Source organism: Hydractinia symbiolongicarpus, chromosome 1, assembly GCF_029227915.1.
Source record: "Hydractinia symbiolongicarpus strain clone_291-10 chromosome 1, HSymV2.1, whole genome shotgun sequence".
NCBI classification, from domain to species: Eukaryota; Metazoa; Cnidaria; class Hydrozoa; order Anthoathecata; family Hydractiniidae; genus Hydractinia; species Hydractinia symbiolongicarpus.
The window spans coordinates 21,665,279-21,679,131 of NC_079875.1; the positions used below are offsets into that span (position 1 = coordinate 21,665,279).

The 13,853-nt window shown below is 35.3% G+C and overlaps 1 protein-coding gene across 3 annotated transcripts; it reads left to right on the top strand.

Moving 5' to 3' along the window:
* The first annotated feature begins 1,150 nt into the window (after positions 1 to 1,150).
* On the top strand, positions 1,151 to 11,582 carry LOC130645790 (uncharacterized). Of its 3 annotated transcripts, none has more exons than XM_057451899.1 (9): positions 1,151 to 1,217; positions 5,309 to 5,589; positions 6,225 to 6,339; positions 6,413 to 6,500; positions 6,637 to 7,033; positions 7,222 to 9,139; positions 9,577 to 9,892; positions 10,164 to 10,269; positions 10,737 to 11,582. In XM_057451899.1, the coding sequence occupies exons 2-9, from the start codon at positions 5,395 to 5,397 to the stop codon at positions 11,433 to 11,435; spliced, it is 3,834 nt and encodes a 1,277-aa protein (XP_057307882.1). In that variant the 5' UTR covers positions 1,151 to 1,217; positions 5,309 to 5,394; the 3' UTR covers positions 11,436 to 11,582. The 3 variants fall into 3 exon arrangements, with proteins under 3 accessions (XP_057307882.1, XP_057307875.1, XP_057307889.1); XM_057451892.1 differs by lacking the exon at positions 1,151 to 1,217 and adding an exon at positions 1,404 to 1,523; XM_057451906.1 differs by lacking the exons at positions 1,151 to 1,217; positions 10,164 to 10,269 and adding an exon at positions 1,404 to 1,523 and having other exon boundaries at positions 10,737 to 11,059.
* Positions 11,583 to 13,853: the final 2,271 nt, after the last annotated feature.

Genomic DNA, 13,853 nt, shown 5'->3' on the forward strand with positions numbered 1-13,853 from the left:
TTTATATGCGCAAAGTAAATGTAGGCTCCACGCGAACTTTATATAATTTGTATACTACAAATAAAAAAGTTTTTCCCCCGGTGTAAACAGAACGGACAAAAATATTTTCTATTCACGTGATGTAATTTTATAAGCAAATGAAATTTCAAGATGAGGCTTAAATATGCTTATAAAAAGTACTTTTTCAGGCTCAAAATTGCTTAGATTATGCTTATGGCAAAAGATTTATTGGAATATGCTTATGTGAAAAAATATTGCATTTAAATTTTAAACATCAGTAATTACAATTTAAATCCCACTACATAATGGTTAATTCAGATACACACACAAAAAAAAAAATTCACAACATGTCCTAGGTTTTACAAAATGCTTAGCATATGCTTAGAAAAGTACACATTTTAAGTACGTGTGCTCAAAAGCATTTCTGTTCGTTCCGCCGAAAACTTTCTTGAAGTTGAAAATAGCGTGCAACGTGAAAGGGGCAGCCCTGTTGACCCCTAAGAGCCAAACACTCTAAGCTCTAAAATTAGACAATTTAACCTACTAGTCTTGTTATATTAACTTATGGAGGTATGCTGAATCGAATAACAAAAAATAGTCTAAATTCGCCTTTTTGATGCGATGTTTAGCACACTAAAAAAGTTGCTTTCTTTTTTACATCCCCGTCCCCAGGGTCCATACTCTTCTCCCCTTGGGCAAAAATCGACTTTTCAGAATAACCTACCCGATATTAGTCCAGTGTCTTGTTTATGCCGGGTGATTATTTGCTAATTAAATGCGAGGAAAAAAAATTATTTTGTTAAGAAATATTGATAAGCTTAGGTGACGAAGGTTTTCATTTGTCTTTAATTTTATAAAAAATATTTAGCAATAATGACGTTTTACGTTGTTGATTATTTTTTAATCTATTCTTTTTATTTTATTTCTTACCGACGGAGGAGGGCATAACTATTAATAGCTTGTGCTCGCTGGATTAACTCTACGCATGACTAGCCTCTGCCATTTCAACTATTCTTTTATTGTTTCTTTTTCCTTATTTGGAAAATAATATTTGCTTCTGGAAACTTGATTGGCTCTTCAATCTTTCAATGAACGAATATTTAACCTCAAAATCCTGGCTGCTAAATAGAACTTTTGTTTTCATTCAGCTGTACGGCATGAGACGGGGATGAACAATATTTTTTGACTGGGGGTGCTGTAATATATAGAAAAAAAAGGTAATTGAAGACTATAAACAGTTTATTTCATTTGCTTTTAGCATTCAAAAAGTTTGCTTTTTTTTAAATAAAAAAAGACATGTAATTGGAAAATGAATATAAACATATTTTTTTATCCAATAAAAGAATAGTTTTTTACCCCCAAAAGTTCTATAAAATTTACATGTAATAGGCCCGAGAAATTAACCAAGAGTAGGCACTATTATGTGTTTTGGCACTGGCCTCGATTAACAGAGAAAGTACTCTGTAGTTGGGGTTTTATAGAAGGCTTTATAGTCAGCGGAAGGGAATTATCGCTAGATGATGGTACGTATAGCTAAAATTCTAACTGTATTTAGCCGTTGTTTTTTAAGCAATTATTTTAACACCCCTTTCATTTAAAAACCAAGTAAATTTGCTCTCTGTGCAACTATATATTGTCTGGACACTGGCCCCGAACAACCCTGTCTGACAAAGCAAGAATACAAGCTAGCTGGCTATGTGTAGCTAGTGCTATGCTCATGGAAGTGTTTTAAAGGTTAAAATATTGCCTAAGGTTTAGTTATCAAGGTAACAAACACTGAAAGATATCAGGTTTAAAACTTACAGGACTTGCCAATTTGTGAAAGTATAAAAAGTAGGTAGCTAACTACTCTAGAATTTTTAGCTGGCTAGCTACAGCCTCCCATATTTTATTTGATTGCTTTTAATCGTCAAAAATATAAATTTTTTCTTTCATCCTCTAGCTAGCTGACAAATTTTTTTCAGAGTCACCTAGTAAAGTTTAACGGTTTAACAAAAATGGTTTATTGCAAAATATCCCACACTTATTTTTTATAAGCAACAACTTTGATATTAGAAATTGATAGAAGAATTGATTGAAGTTGCTTCTTTAAATTGCTTAGAAAAAGGTCAAAAAATATCAAAGGTTATCAAAAACCCTGCCAAGAGTTAGCTACCTGAACTCACTCACAATCGTTTTATTCAATGTTTAATTCCTAATTTATACACATTCATTTTCCCTTGTCGGCGATTCAATATGGGATAGAAAGATAGATAGATGTGCATATTTTACATGGCTAGCCTCACAAATATCGAGGGATATATCCTGTCTATTATTTCCAGGAGGGGCCATGGCTTAGATGGAGAGTCCTAGAGTATTTAATGCTCATTTTGAGCTACGCAGACCCAATTAGTAGGGCCCACGCTCTACTAGACAACTCCCGGCAACATGCAATGGCCCACACAGTGTGCCATCTCCCCAATTTCCCTCACATGGCTTGGGTTAACCCGGGGCTATGGTAACATTCACTCGCCCATGTTGAATCGCCGTCAAGAGAAATCGAACCCCGATCTCCCGCACAGAGTATACCATAGCCCTGATTAAACTAAGTCCATGTGAGGGAAATCGGGAAGATGGCACACTGCGTGGGATGTTGGATGTTGCAGGGAGTTGTCTGCATAGCTCAACATAAGCATTAAATACTCTAGAATTCCCCATCTAAGCCATGGCCCCTCCTGGAAATAATACACAAGGTATACCCCTTGATATTTGTAAGACTAGCCATTTAAAATATGCACATCTTTAAACGATTATCTCTAGGAAAACAAAACTTTTGGCTTGGGTAGGACAAGCTCGCAGGTTCTGTTTGATTTGATATAATTTGTTTTTATTGCTTTTATCCAATGATTATATATCTAATATATATCTAATATATCCCAAGCCATGTGAGAGAGATGGAACACAGTGTGGGCTGTTGGATGTTGCAGGGAGTTGTCTAATAGAGAACGAACCCTAATTGGGTCTGCGTAGTTCAAATTGAGCATTAAATACTCTAGGACTCCCCATCTAAGCCATGACCCCTCCTGGAAGTAATAGACAGGGTATATCCCTCGGTAGTTGTGAGGCTATCCATGTAAAAGATGCACATCTATCTATCTTTAAAGCCTAAAATTTGCCACAAAAAGGATTCTTACACAGATAGCAAGGTTGTCACAATTCAAAACTCCTCTTTAATTCTCCTAATTTTAGTTTAACAACCTGACAAAAATTTTTATTTTCACAATGCATAGAAATGCTGCATGGGTATATACAGCAATAAATTTGTTCTTTATTCATGGCATTACTTTTAAATTCCCACTCAAATATTAATTTATTTCATTAAATTTGAAAATCTTTAATTCTTGTCATGAAAATAACATTATTCTTGAAGTCTGGCTTATGAATCAGCAAAAATTATGTAAGACAACCATTTGTTTATTAGAACACAATTATTGTAAACTGTGATTTTGTAACAAGATTTACTGTTTAAAATTTTTATACAAGGATATATAATGTAGTATATAATGAAAAAATTGCTGGATTTAAAAGGTCCTTTGTCTCCTTGACATTTCTTGTTGTTAAAATTAGATGACATAAATTCAATTATTCCCATGCCCTTGTGAATTGATTTGGTGCAATTAAAATGTTTAGTATTGTGGAATTTCACGATCAATTTTCCCAGTTAAATTTTTAAGAAGTTAAAAACATAGAGTCAATAAACTTATTTTAAATATCTCTTAAGCTTTTATATGTATGCATATAGTTGAATACGCTTTATTGGTATATATATATATATATATATATATATATATATATATATATATATATTGTATTGTGGAATTTCACGATCAATTTTCCCAGTTAAATTTTTAAGAAGTTAAAAACATAGAGTCAATAAACTTATTTTAAATATCTCTTAAGCTTTTATATGTATGCATATAGTTGAATACGCTTTATTGGTATATATATATATATATATATATATATATATATATATATATATATACCAATACAGCGTATTTTTTAGTGTAAGCATGTCAAACAGCCCCCAGCCTTGATGTTAGTTAAACCTTTTTATAATCATGTCATAAAGGGGGTAGTGATTCTTTAAATTGTTTTGCTTCATAATGATATTTAAAAATTGTTCACCCCCTGGTGTAATTTAAAGAAATAGTTCAGATGATAATGTTTTTAATTGTGGATATTAAGTAGTGTTTTAGCTTATGAAATTTTTTTTCCTTGGAATGTGAAAAATATGATGTTATATTAATTACGCATGTTCATGACATATCTAACTTTTCAGTTTTAAGTTAGTTGGGAAATCTTTGTGATATTTGTGATAACGTGATACCTAATAATTTAATAGTTTCATAGAAACAATATGTTTGGGCTGCATCTCTTTACTTTTTATCGAAAAAGAAACGAAAGATGCAAAAAATGTTGTTTTTATCCCTTTTATGTTTATGATATATGTAAGTGCTTCAAAATGTTACAATAGCTTTAGATAAGTTTGATAAATTTATGTCAAGTAAAATGAATAAATAAATAAATGTGGGTTTTTTGTTTTTATCCTGTGTCTTTTTATTTGCATTTCTGAAAAGCGATATTTGTGTTGTTGACATGTGACCCCTTCTAGTCCATGTTGTTGCCATAGTAACGTAGAGAGTTTCTATTTTTGTTTTGAGTATTGCTTCTGTTTTTAAAACACACTTGGTTTGTATACATTAAAAATTGATAAGTAAATTAATTTAAAACTTGTTAATACTCTCATCAATTATTTACTTCTTAAAGAGTAAAATCCAATGTATTTCACCCTAAATTACATACTTTTTGACTTTTTGGCTTTTTATTACAAGGTATTACAAAATGTTCGTAATATTCAGTGCTAAAGTCGTTCTGTCATTTTTATGTGTTTTATGAATAAAACCTTTTTTGTAAAGTACACCACTGGATTTCTGAGTTGTCTTGATTCCAAAAGACTCCTAACGAAATGAGTATTTTTTCTATTTATTTAAAGAAAAGAAATATTAATTATTAATTATTTATACAACTTTTGCACAGATTCCAGAACTTTAGTATTGGTTGATCATGTTTTTAAAGCGCTATTTTACATACAATATAACCGTGTATTCGTGATATAAAAGTGAAACCACACACAAATGACACTCGTTATTTTTTTCTAGTGTAAAATGTTTAAGATATCTGTTAAAAAATTTCTGTGCGAAATCTATACAAATTTTCCCTTTTTTTATAATTAAAGTTTTCGTTTATTTATTTTGAATTCATTTAGAAATGTATATAATTCCAATTGTGTGAGCTTTAAATTGTGGATATAATTTCAAATGATTGTTCAATTGCACCACTGACCATATTACCATGTCTTCGAAAAAACTTGCTATGGACGCAAAATCGAAAAGTTCACAGTCGCGCAAAAACAGACGGCGCAGCACTCGTAACATCAGTATGAACGGAGATGGTGAAGACACAAAGGAGAAATCAGGTAAACGCACCCGTGACTGTAAAGAATACGAAGCAACTTATGAAAACGCTCAAGATATGAACGTAGACAAGGTAGGTTGGAGACGTGCAAATATCCAGTTAAATATTTATCCAGATTATTATTATTTTTTATGAAATTTATAAAAAGTGTTTTTATTTCGTACTTGCCATCACAAAAAACGTGACATAGTTCTTCAAGGAGAAAAACAGAAACGTATTTAAACATCATCCATTGTGTACACAATTGCATCTTAGATTGCGTAGCAACTAGCCGTGATGTATTATGCTTTTTAACAATATTGAGTTTTTCATTAAAAAGATCTGTTACGCACAGCAGGGGGTCAGTGTTTTTAGTTAACCTTTTATCAACTGAGAAGGTTTTTCATATCTGTCTGTAATTCCACATTGTTTTTGTTCGTTTTACATTCATCCCTCTTTGGTGGTTTGTCAGATTGTCAAATCAGATCACGTTTCTGTGTCATCCGCCACCCCCAGCAAAGACTCAACTCCCACGCCTCGACTCAATAATAAAAAAACATTTTCTATAATTAATATGACACGCATTTGTTGTTGCCAAGCAACAAGCTAAAGTGTTTTAGCTTTCCTCAATAAATCTTGTGATGCATTGTTTTTTAAACAACTTAAAAACTTGGTTTACAGGAAATTTAATTTTGCGCATTCTTTACTCATCCAAAAGCTAATTTTAGGACATTATAAATCTGGTACCTTCAGTGGAATATGATTGTTGTCCGTCGGAAACGCCAACTCCACCTGGGACGCGTGTCAATTTACATGGTGTAATTCTCCATGAAACAGAGGGAGGTAAGGCTGAAATATTCTTCACCGTTGTTGTTTTTCGTGCTTTCTTGTGCTCCTTTGATGTGTTTTTTTTCAGGTTTAATCGTTTTGAACGTTCGTTGGAGAAATAAGGTTTTCTCCGGAGCTTTGATTGACGTGGAGAAAAACAAGTGGGCTTCTGACAGGTGAGTGAAGATTTTTGTGTTTGGAATATTACTTTACGAATTGAAACGAATTAAAGTTTTTATTTAAGACAATTCAGTACTTCTAACAATCAATATCTTATTATTATTTTTTTCATAAATTATTTTTTATCTAAAGGATATTAAAAGAGCAGACTGATTCTTTTCAAGCACCGCCTCCGATTAGAAAAATTAAAATTCCAACAGGTACTGTGTCGACAGCTGGGGAAGACAGCGATTCTGGTAATAATAAAAGAAAGGCCGTCACAAGCCCGACTACGACGCCGTCGAAGAATTTGAAAGCTCGGAACGCCGGCAAGAAACGCCACTGTCACGAAGCCACCTCCCCCGTGCAGTGCGAAGAAACTCCGACGAAAAAGAATAAGATAAAGGTTCAAAACGGGGGTGAAAATTCCTTCGAATGTCCAGAATTAAATTGTGGGAGAAAATATAAAAACAAGAACGGCTTGTCTTATCACCGAAAAACCGTGCATGAAAATGTGCGAAAAAATGATAACACGGATGATTCTGGAAAGGTTTTTGCTTATCAACGTTATTATTAAGTTTAATAACTGTTGTCCACTCCTGTTTTTTTTTACAAATTGACTCGTTAATTGATTGCTTTAAATCTATCTCCGTAACTCGATTACTTTTAATTACGAGCGTAATAATTTATGAGTGGGCGAGTGTAAACAATATTTAATGAAAATTGTTTCTTTGTCAGGAAAACAAGTCGGACGATTCTGACAGTGGGGAAGATAATTTTGTAATTGATGAAAAAGCTGAAGAGACTCGAGACGACGATGAGGATGAAGAAGAGGATGAGGATGAAGCAAGCCAGAAAAATAGGGGAGACATCCCTGAAACTGAAGACAGCGACAAGAAGGAAGAGATGACGGAGAACGAGAAGCAAATTGAACGACTCAAGTTAAAAACGGAAAAAGCATTGCTCTGCATTAAACAAGAAAACGAAGCAACCGGGGAGGAGAATAAGGGGGAAGTCGATGCAAAAGAGAACGTCCAAGTAAAAGCAGTAGATCTCGCGGTCGATGTTGAAGGTAATGATGACCATCCGAGTAGGGTGGAGAAAACAACAACTGAAGGCTTGAAAGTGCCCACGATTCAAGTCGAGGCGACTATCTGTGACTCTAAACCGATAATGGACGAGGTGAAAAAAGAAGACCAGCATCCTAAGGGAACTTGCTACACAATAATACATGAAGAAAGCATGAATAGTCTAAACGAATTATTTCCGCCAGAGCAGAACTACCAGCAATATAGTCCTACCTTATCAAATCTCACACCCCAACGTCTCAACGATAGTTTGACTGATGCATTGTCAAAACAACAAGCAGCAATGAAGCGGACCACAGTTGTAAACGAAGCGTCCTCCCAACCAGCTCAGGGGAGGGACGCTGCGTTAGCCTCACACAAGAATCAAAACGTGGAATGCAAGGAAGTGATTAAACCGTTGTTGACGCCGAAGCCGTCGGTTGAAATTAAGCGCGACGATAACCACATTGTGGAAGACTTGACGAAAATGTCCATAGATATGTTTAGCAAAGCCTTTAGCAAAGACATTGTCGACTGTTCCGAGGATGAACGCTCCGTATCTCCAGAAAACTTGCTTGTGGCTTGCCATAAGGCCTATCCTCAAGATGATCGAGACACTAAAGTAAGCAAACCAAACTTTCTTTCTTCTACTGCAAGCAACATCTTGCTGAATCCTGCTTTTCAAACTGCACAGTCGCAACCGCAAAAGCTATTCGAGAATTCGCTCCTTCTCATTGAATTGGCGAGTAAGGTTTCATCGGCTGCCGTCAATATAAATAGTTTGCAAACTAAAATTCCAGCACTTCAAATCCAGGAGATGGTAAAATCATCGAACATAGATCAAAAAACTCTATCACCGAACATGTTGAATTTCATCAAACCAGCAGGGTTGATGAATGCTGATCAAAAAACCTACACCGTCTCCACCTCAGAAGAACGTGTGGAAACTAAACCAAGCATGGATGGCAGCGGGGTAATTGATATACAAATGAAACCGTCTTTGTTGAAACAGAGATTGTTATCGCAGACAGGGAAGTCTGACACCACGTTGACCACCATAACTTCTTCAGGTGTAAAAACTTTCCTACAACCCAACATAAGTGCAGGCGTTCCACTATCAAGACAAGCTTCAAGCAAACTCGACGTTTCTTCAATTGACTCTGGTGAAAAGTTGACGACCGCCTCTTTTACAATTAACCGGGACCGAAACGAGGAGAAACTATTGGCGCCGCCTAGTAGCTTGCGGATTAATCCACCCATAACTTCAGATGATCGCATTCATATTCGTTCTTGGTATCCGGATGCTATTAAAGAGACGCAACAGCCTTTTTTGTCGAAGGAGTATCTCAGCGCTAGCCAAACATCTGGTATTTCCTCTTTTCGGCTACCGTTGGCAAAGACGTCACCGGCAAGTAATTTACACGTGTACACACCAACTAATGTGCCGGCAAACGAGAAAAATTCAAAAATCGTGTTAAAGCGCTCGACGCAGCCAATTCCGATAGCGCCTGCACCGTCATCGACGTTACAAGTACCTACGTCAGTTATACCTTTGACAACATCGACTGGCTACACATCGCCAGAATCAGGTAAAATATTTTAATACGAAATGTGAGTGATACTACCCAACTAACCAAATTGTCAAGTGACGTGACTTTATGTTTTAACTTTGCAAATACACGCTTTTTTCATAAGCGGCACGAGGCTTTTATTCTTCAAACAAGCAGGTAAATGAGAGTTTCCTTCTCTAAAAGTCGTGAGTTTTGTTACGTCGACGTACATAATTAAAACGAAAATTTGATTTCGATTAACACACCGGCTTAACTGAGCAGGGTGACACGTACCTTTGGTCTTTTTAAGTAGATAATTAACAACCAACAAGTAAGCAACAGTTTAGCCTGCATAACAGGAGTAATTTAAGTAATGTTGAACTAAAATTTGGTGTTGCTTAGAAACAAGAACGTGTTGCTTTGACCAGAATTTAAACACGGGAGATTTTCCAAAGTTTTTCTTTCTGCCGTTTCAGATAAAGAACAGCCCCAAATGGGTCGTTTTACACTCACCAGTGACAACAGACTTATTCCCAGCCCCGCTGAAAACCGCGGTCGCCCACGAAAAGTGCGTGTCGAAAAAACACACCAAGTTCCGATCGGCACGGCTCAAGAAATCGCTAGATCTCGTGGTCCTGCTGAAAGTGTGCTTATAAGAAAACATTCAGCCAGCCCAGTAGCTCGACCAAGTGTTATTCAGGGGTCGACTCATATGCCTCTGGAAGGAGCCGTTATCAGCAAAATGGTGGATAGAAATCCGGCAGACGGTCATCCAGTGTTTCAGCACTCAATGTAAGCAAAACATGTTTTCTTGGTATATGTACAGGCTTGTTTTTAATTAAGAGAGTACTAATACGTGATTTTATTTCAATTTTGTTGCAGAGTTGACACAACTCCTTCTCTGCTTTATCTTCCACAGTTTTTATTAAAAATTGGTTAAGCCCTGAAGCTTTTGTAATTGCCTCAAGTTACTTCATATTATTTCGTTTCCTTTCAAAATAGATATGATTTTTTACTACAGATACTTAATTAGTGAATTATTTTTTTCACTTTTGTAAATTAGCAGTCACGAAAGTATGGCAGGTGATAGAGAGAGATTTACGGCTTTACGACAGGAAAAAGTTTCCGCTGAAGCGCGAAACGGTAGCGAGAAATATAAAGAGTACAAGGTAAGGGATGATTTAGGTCCTTGAAAGCAACGAAGAGTAATGTGTCCGCACTGTCAGAACTGTCACCAATTCTGTCACAACCATTTTTTTATTTTCCAAAATATTGGCAAGGATTAAATATAAGAACTGGTCTCAAAGAATTTTTTAATTTGACCGCAAAAAATCGTTATAAAATCTGTTATTTTTCGCGAAAATTTATTTTCTTGATAATAATTCCCGTGAAACTTAGTTCTCTTAAGGTAGTCCTTAAGTATTAAATATCCGTTTGTCAAACAAGAGTCAGAAATGTCAGGAAAACAGTTAATATTAAGTGAACACCCTGTACAGACTATGTAGTCCTCTGCCCCAAGTGGGGTCTAACAACATAGTTCTCGAAAGTTCGTTTTTAGTTCTTTGTATTTTACGCTAACAGCAAAAGAATAGTCAAGCCTTTTAACGAGTTTTGGTTATTCGTTTATTTATTACAGGGTATATCTTCTCCTCCTGCTGGTTATTTCTCGTCGCCACAAAATCGAAGTATCTTATCGCCTCCTCGCTCCACAACATCGCTTTCGCCACGTTCAGTTGACGCGTTACAGCGATCTTCACCTGGCGTTAATCACGAGGTACTATCGAAAGCTCATTATCACCAACTTGCCCTCGATAGAAAATTAAACGCAATGAATACACCCGTTTCTGAGCTTGGTCGAAGTTATATTGAAGTTCATCGTTCAAAGTCGGATCTCATTCGCGGTGTGCCGGAAGGTCTGCGTATGGTCGATCCAACGCGTCAGACAGCTTTGTCACCACACGACGTGCTTGCTGTGCAATCATTTATGCGCTCCCAAGAAACAGAAGCTGACCACCGGTTGATGGATTTTCACGTCGGTCGGTACGCGCACACAGGTGTGAGGAGTGAGTTACCTCCTGGTCGTAACGAACATCAACGCGCTATGTTTGAACGTAGAACTCCAACAGAGGAGGGCGATCGTATGCTTAACACGCGCGACCGTTATCTGCAACAACAACCTACTCCAAGTATCCATCGCAGTCCTCGCACACCGCCTGCACCGCATTCATCGGCACCACCGTCGCATCATTCTACGAATCTCGTGTTAGGTCGAGCTGATGGTGCAATTATCGGTCCGCTCTCAATGTACGAGTATGGAACAGAGCACAAGAGATAATATGGCCGATTAGTTTTGACGTGTTTGATCAACATTAATCACATTTTATTCAGTTTTGTTACTGAAACAATAAATTTCATATTTTTTTTGTAAAAAAATTATCATTTTGTATTAAGAATTGTTTATAAATAATCTACTATATAAAAATATTTTGTGTTTTTAGTGATAATGATGCACACACAGGGCGTCCAGCTATGTCGGAACTTAGAAGATAAGCTTTTAATTGTAATTTTTTTAGCAATAAGACCAAAATGTAAGACCCAAAAATTCTTAAATATTTAATTTTCCTGTAGCTGTAAATCAATCTCGACCCGAGCACCTTTTACCGTGGGTGCGAAAAAGCGCTGCTACAGGCTGATCACGTGGGCATCAAATGAACCAGATTCTGGTTTCATTTTTAATTTATGCACATCCTGCGTATTTTTACGATTTTGACGATGGTACGTATTTTCAAGCGGTTGAATATTGTTTCTAAAAGTATGACAAATTGCCCTGGTTTATTTTAAAATTAAAACAAGTTCGATATTTAGAGTATTTAGGAGAACACCACGTTATAGCTGTTTTGCCTATCAGGCCTGGTAAATCGTTAGTGCATCAACTTTTACCAATGTCGTCTCTTACAACTCGAAGACCAAACTAATAGCCAGTGATACGAACCTGTTTAAAGAAGGTTTGAGTGATGCATCGAATTCTATTTTTAAAATTTCAAAAAGCATTGTTGCTGGCAAATGTTAAATTTTATTTGCACATCCAGAATCGCTGCTATCAGATCAGGAGAGGAAAATATTATGATCAAAAATTTAATGAGGAAAATTGTGTGGCTTGTGTAATAGACATTGTGTGAAATTTGGTGAGTATAACTAGCTAGCTTTGTATAACATAGTATTCCTATAATATAGATATATAATATTAATCTTGATAAAGTTTCTCAAGAGGGCAAACAAAATACATGTATATAATTTAAAAAATAATATAAACTTATAACATAGTAGTATGTTAATTAGCTACAAAAATGATGAATTACTGTATATTATATCTAGTAGTGAAGAATTTTATGTCCAGAATTTTAAAACTTATCAGTTTTACAATCATTCTTTCCTCACAGTATTGTGTTAGCTTTGACTGCAACTGCTTCACCCACAAAATTAAGTAATTTAAAAAAAGCTTTAAAAATAGAAAATTGCGAATCCAAATTGGGAAAGCATTTTTTTTTAAAAAAAGAAAAGAAATGAGAATGGGTAATAGCTAAGGTTTAGCAGGATATAAGGATATGCTACTACCTATCGCAACAAAATTAAAGCACAAAAAAACAAAACTACCCTATGACAATTATTTATTTAAATTTAAAATATTGTGCCTATATATACAGGTTGTTTGAAAGAATTTTGGGTGAGGTCCAATATGGATTTTAGAAGAAGAAAAAACGTGAAAATAATTTTTGCCACTACGGCACGTGTCAACACACAATTTGTCACAAAGATTATACACATTTCTCCCCCGTTCAACATTGAATCGTACATTCAAGAAATTGGACGAGCAGGTCGACGTAATCAACCAGCAAAAGTCAATATACTCCAAGTATCAACCTAAATGACTAAAAACATATATACATTATCATATCTTGGTATAATCAAAATAAATAACTCACATAGATCCAGGAGATGATGTCATGCATAATTAGTGGAACTTTTAAGTCAAAAATCTTTAGAATCAAAAAAATATTTTTCGAAATAATATTGTGCTGTTGCAACTGTGAAATTTTATCCTTGGAAAGTAGAAAACCAAAAAAAATCGAGAAAACTTCACCCTTCATTAACAAAAGTTTACTGACAGAATTATTGATCAATAAATTAAACACAAGAGCTGACCAATTGTTTGTCGATATATGTACTGCTAACACATATGCTAAAATAATAAATAATATTGATAAAATAACATCTGAAAAAGATCTTCTTGGCTATGGTATATTATGAAGAGATACCTCTGGAAATATATAAAATTATTCAACAGCTTTTTAGTTAAAAGCAAATATTACATGTTCACATTATTACATAAATAAATAAATACAGAATAAACAACAAAAGTCATATTGGAAGGTGAGAAATTTCCTCTTCTCCGCCCGACTTTTTAACCGATTGCCGCAACGTCACGACTTTAAAAGTCCGACCTGGCCCCGCGACCCAGCGCTACTAAAGCTGTGTGCGTATCTTGATATTCGTTAGGAAGTTAGGAAAAGAATGAAGACTGCATTACGAATTTGATCAAAAATATTGTTATAGACTGTTATTTTAATATTATTTGATTAGCTATGCTAGATACTCCTTCAAATTTTTTAACGAGTCGGATTTTGTTTAACTAAACCGAGCTCTAGGGGTTAAGGTACGAGTCGTTTCTTTCGAGGGACCGAGTTCAGCGACG

Coding starts and splice junctions, on each gene's coding strand:
- LOC130645790 (XM_057451899.1), top strand. CDS start 5,395: ATGTCTTCGAAAAAACTTGCTATGGACGCAAAATCGAAAAGTTCACAG. Junction 9,140..9,576: donor CTACACATCGCCAGAATCAG/GTAAAATATTTT, acceptor CTGCCGTTTCAG/ATAAAGAACAGCCCCAAATG. Junction 10,270..10,736: donor AGAAATATAAAGAGTACAAG/GTAAGGGATGAT, acceptor TATTTATTACAG/GGTATATCTTCTCCTCCTGC.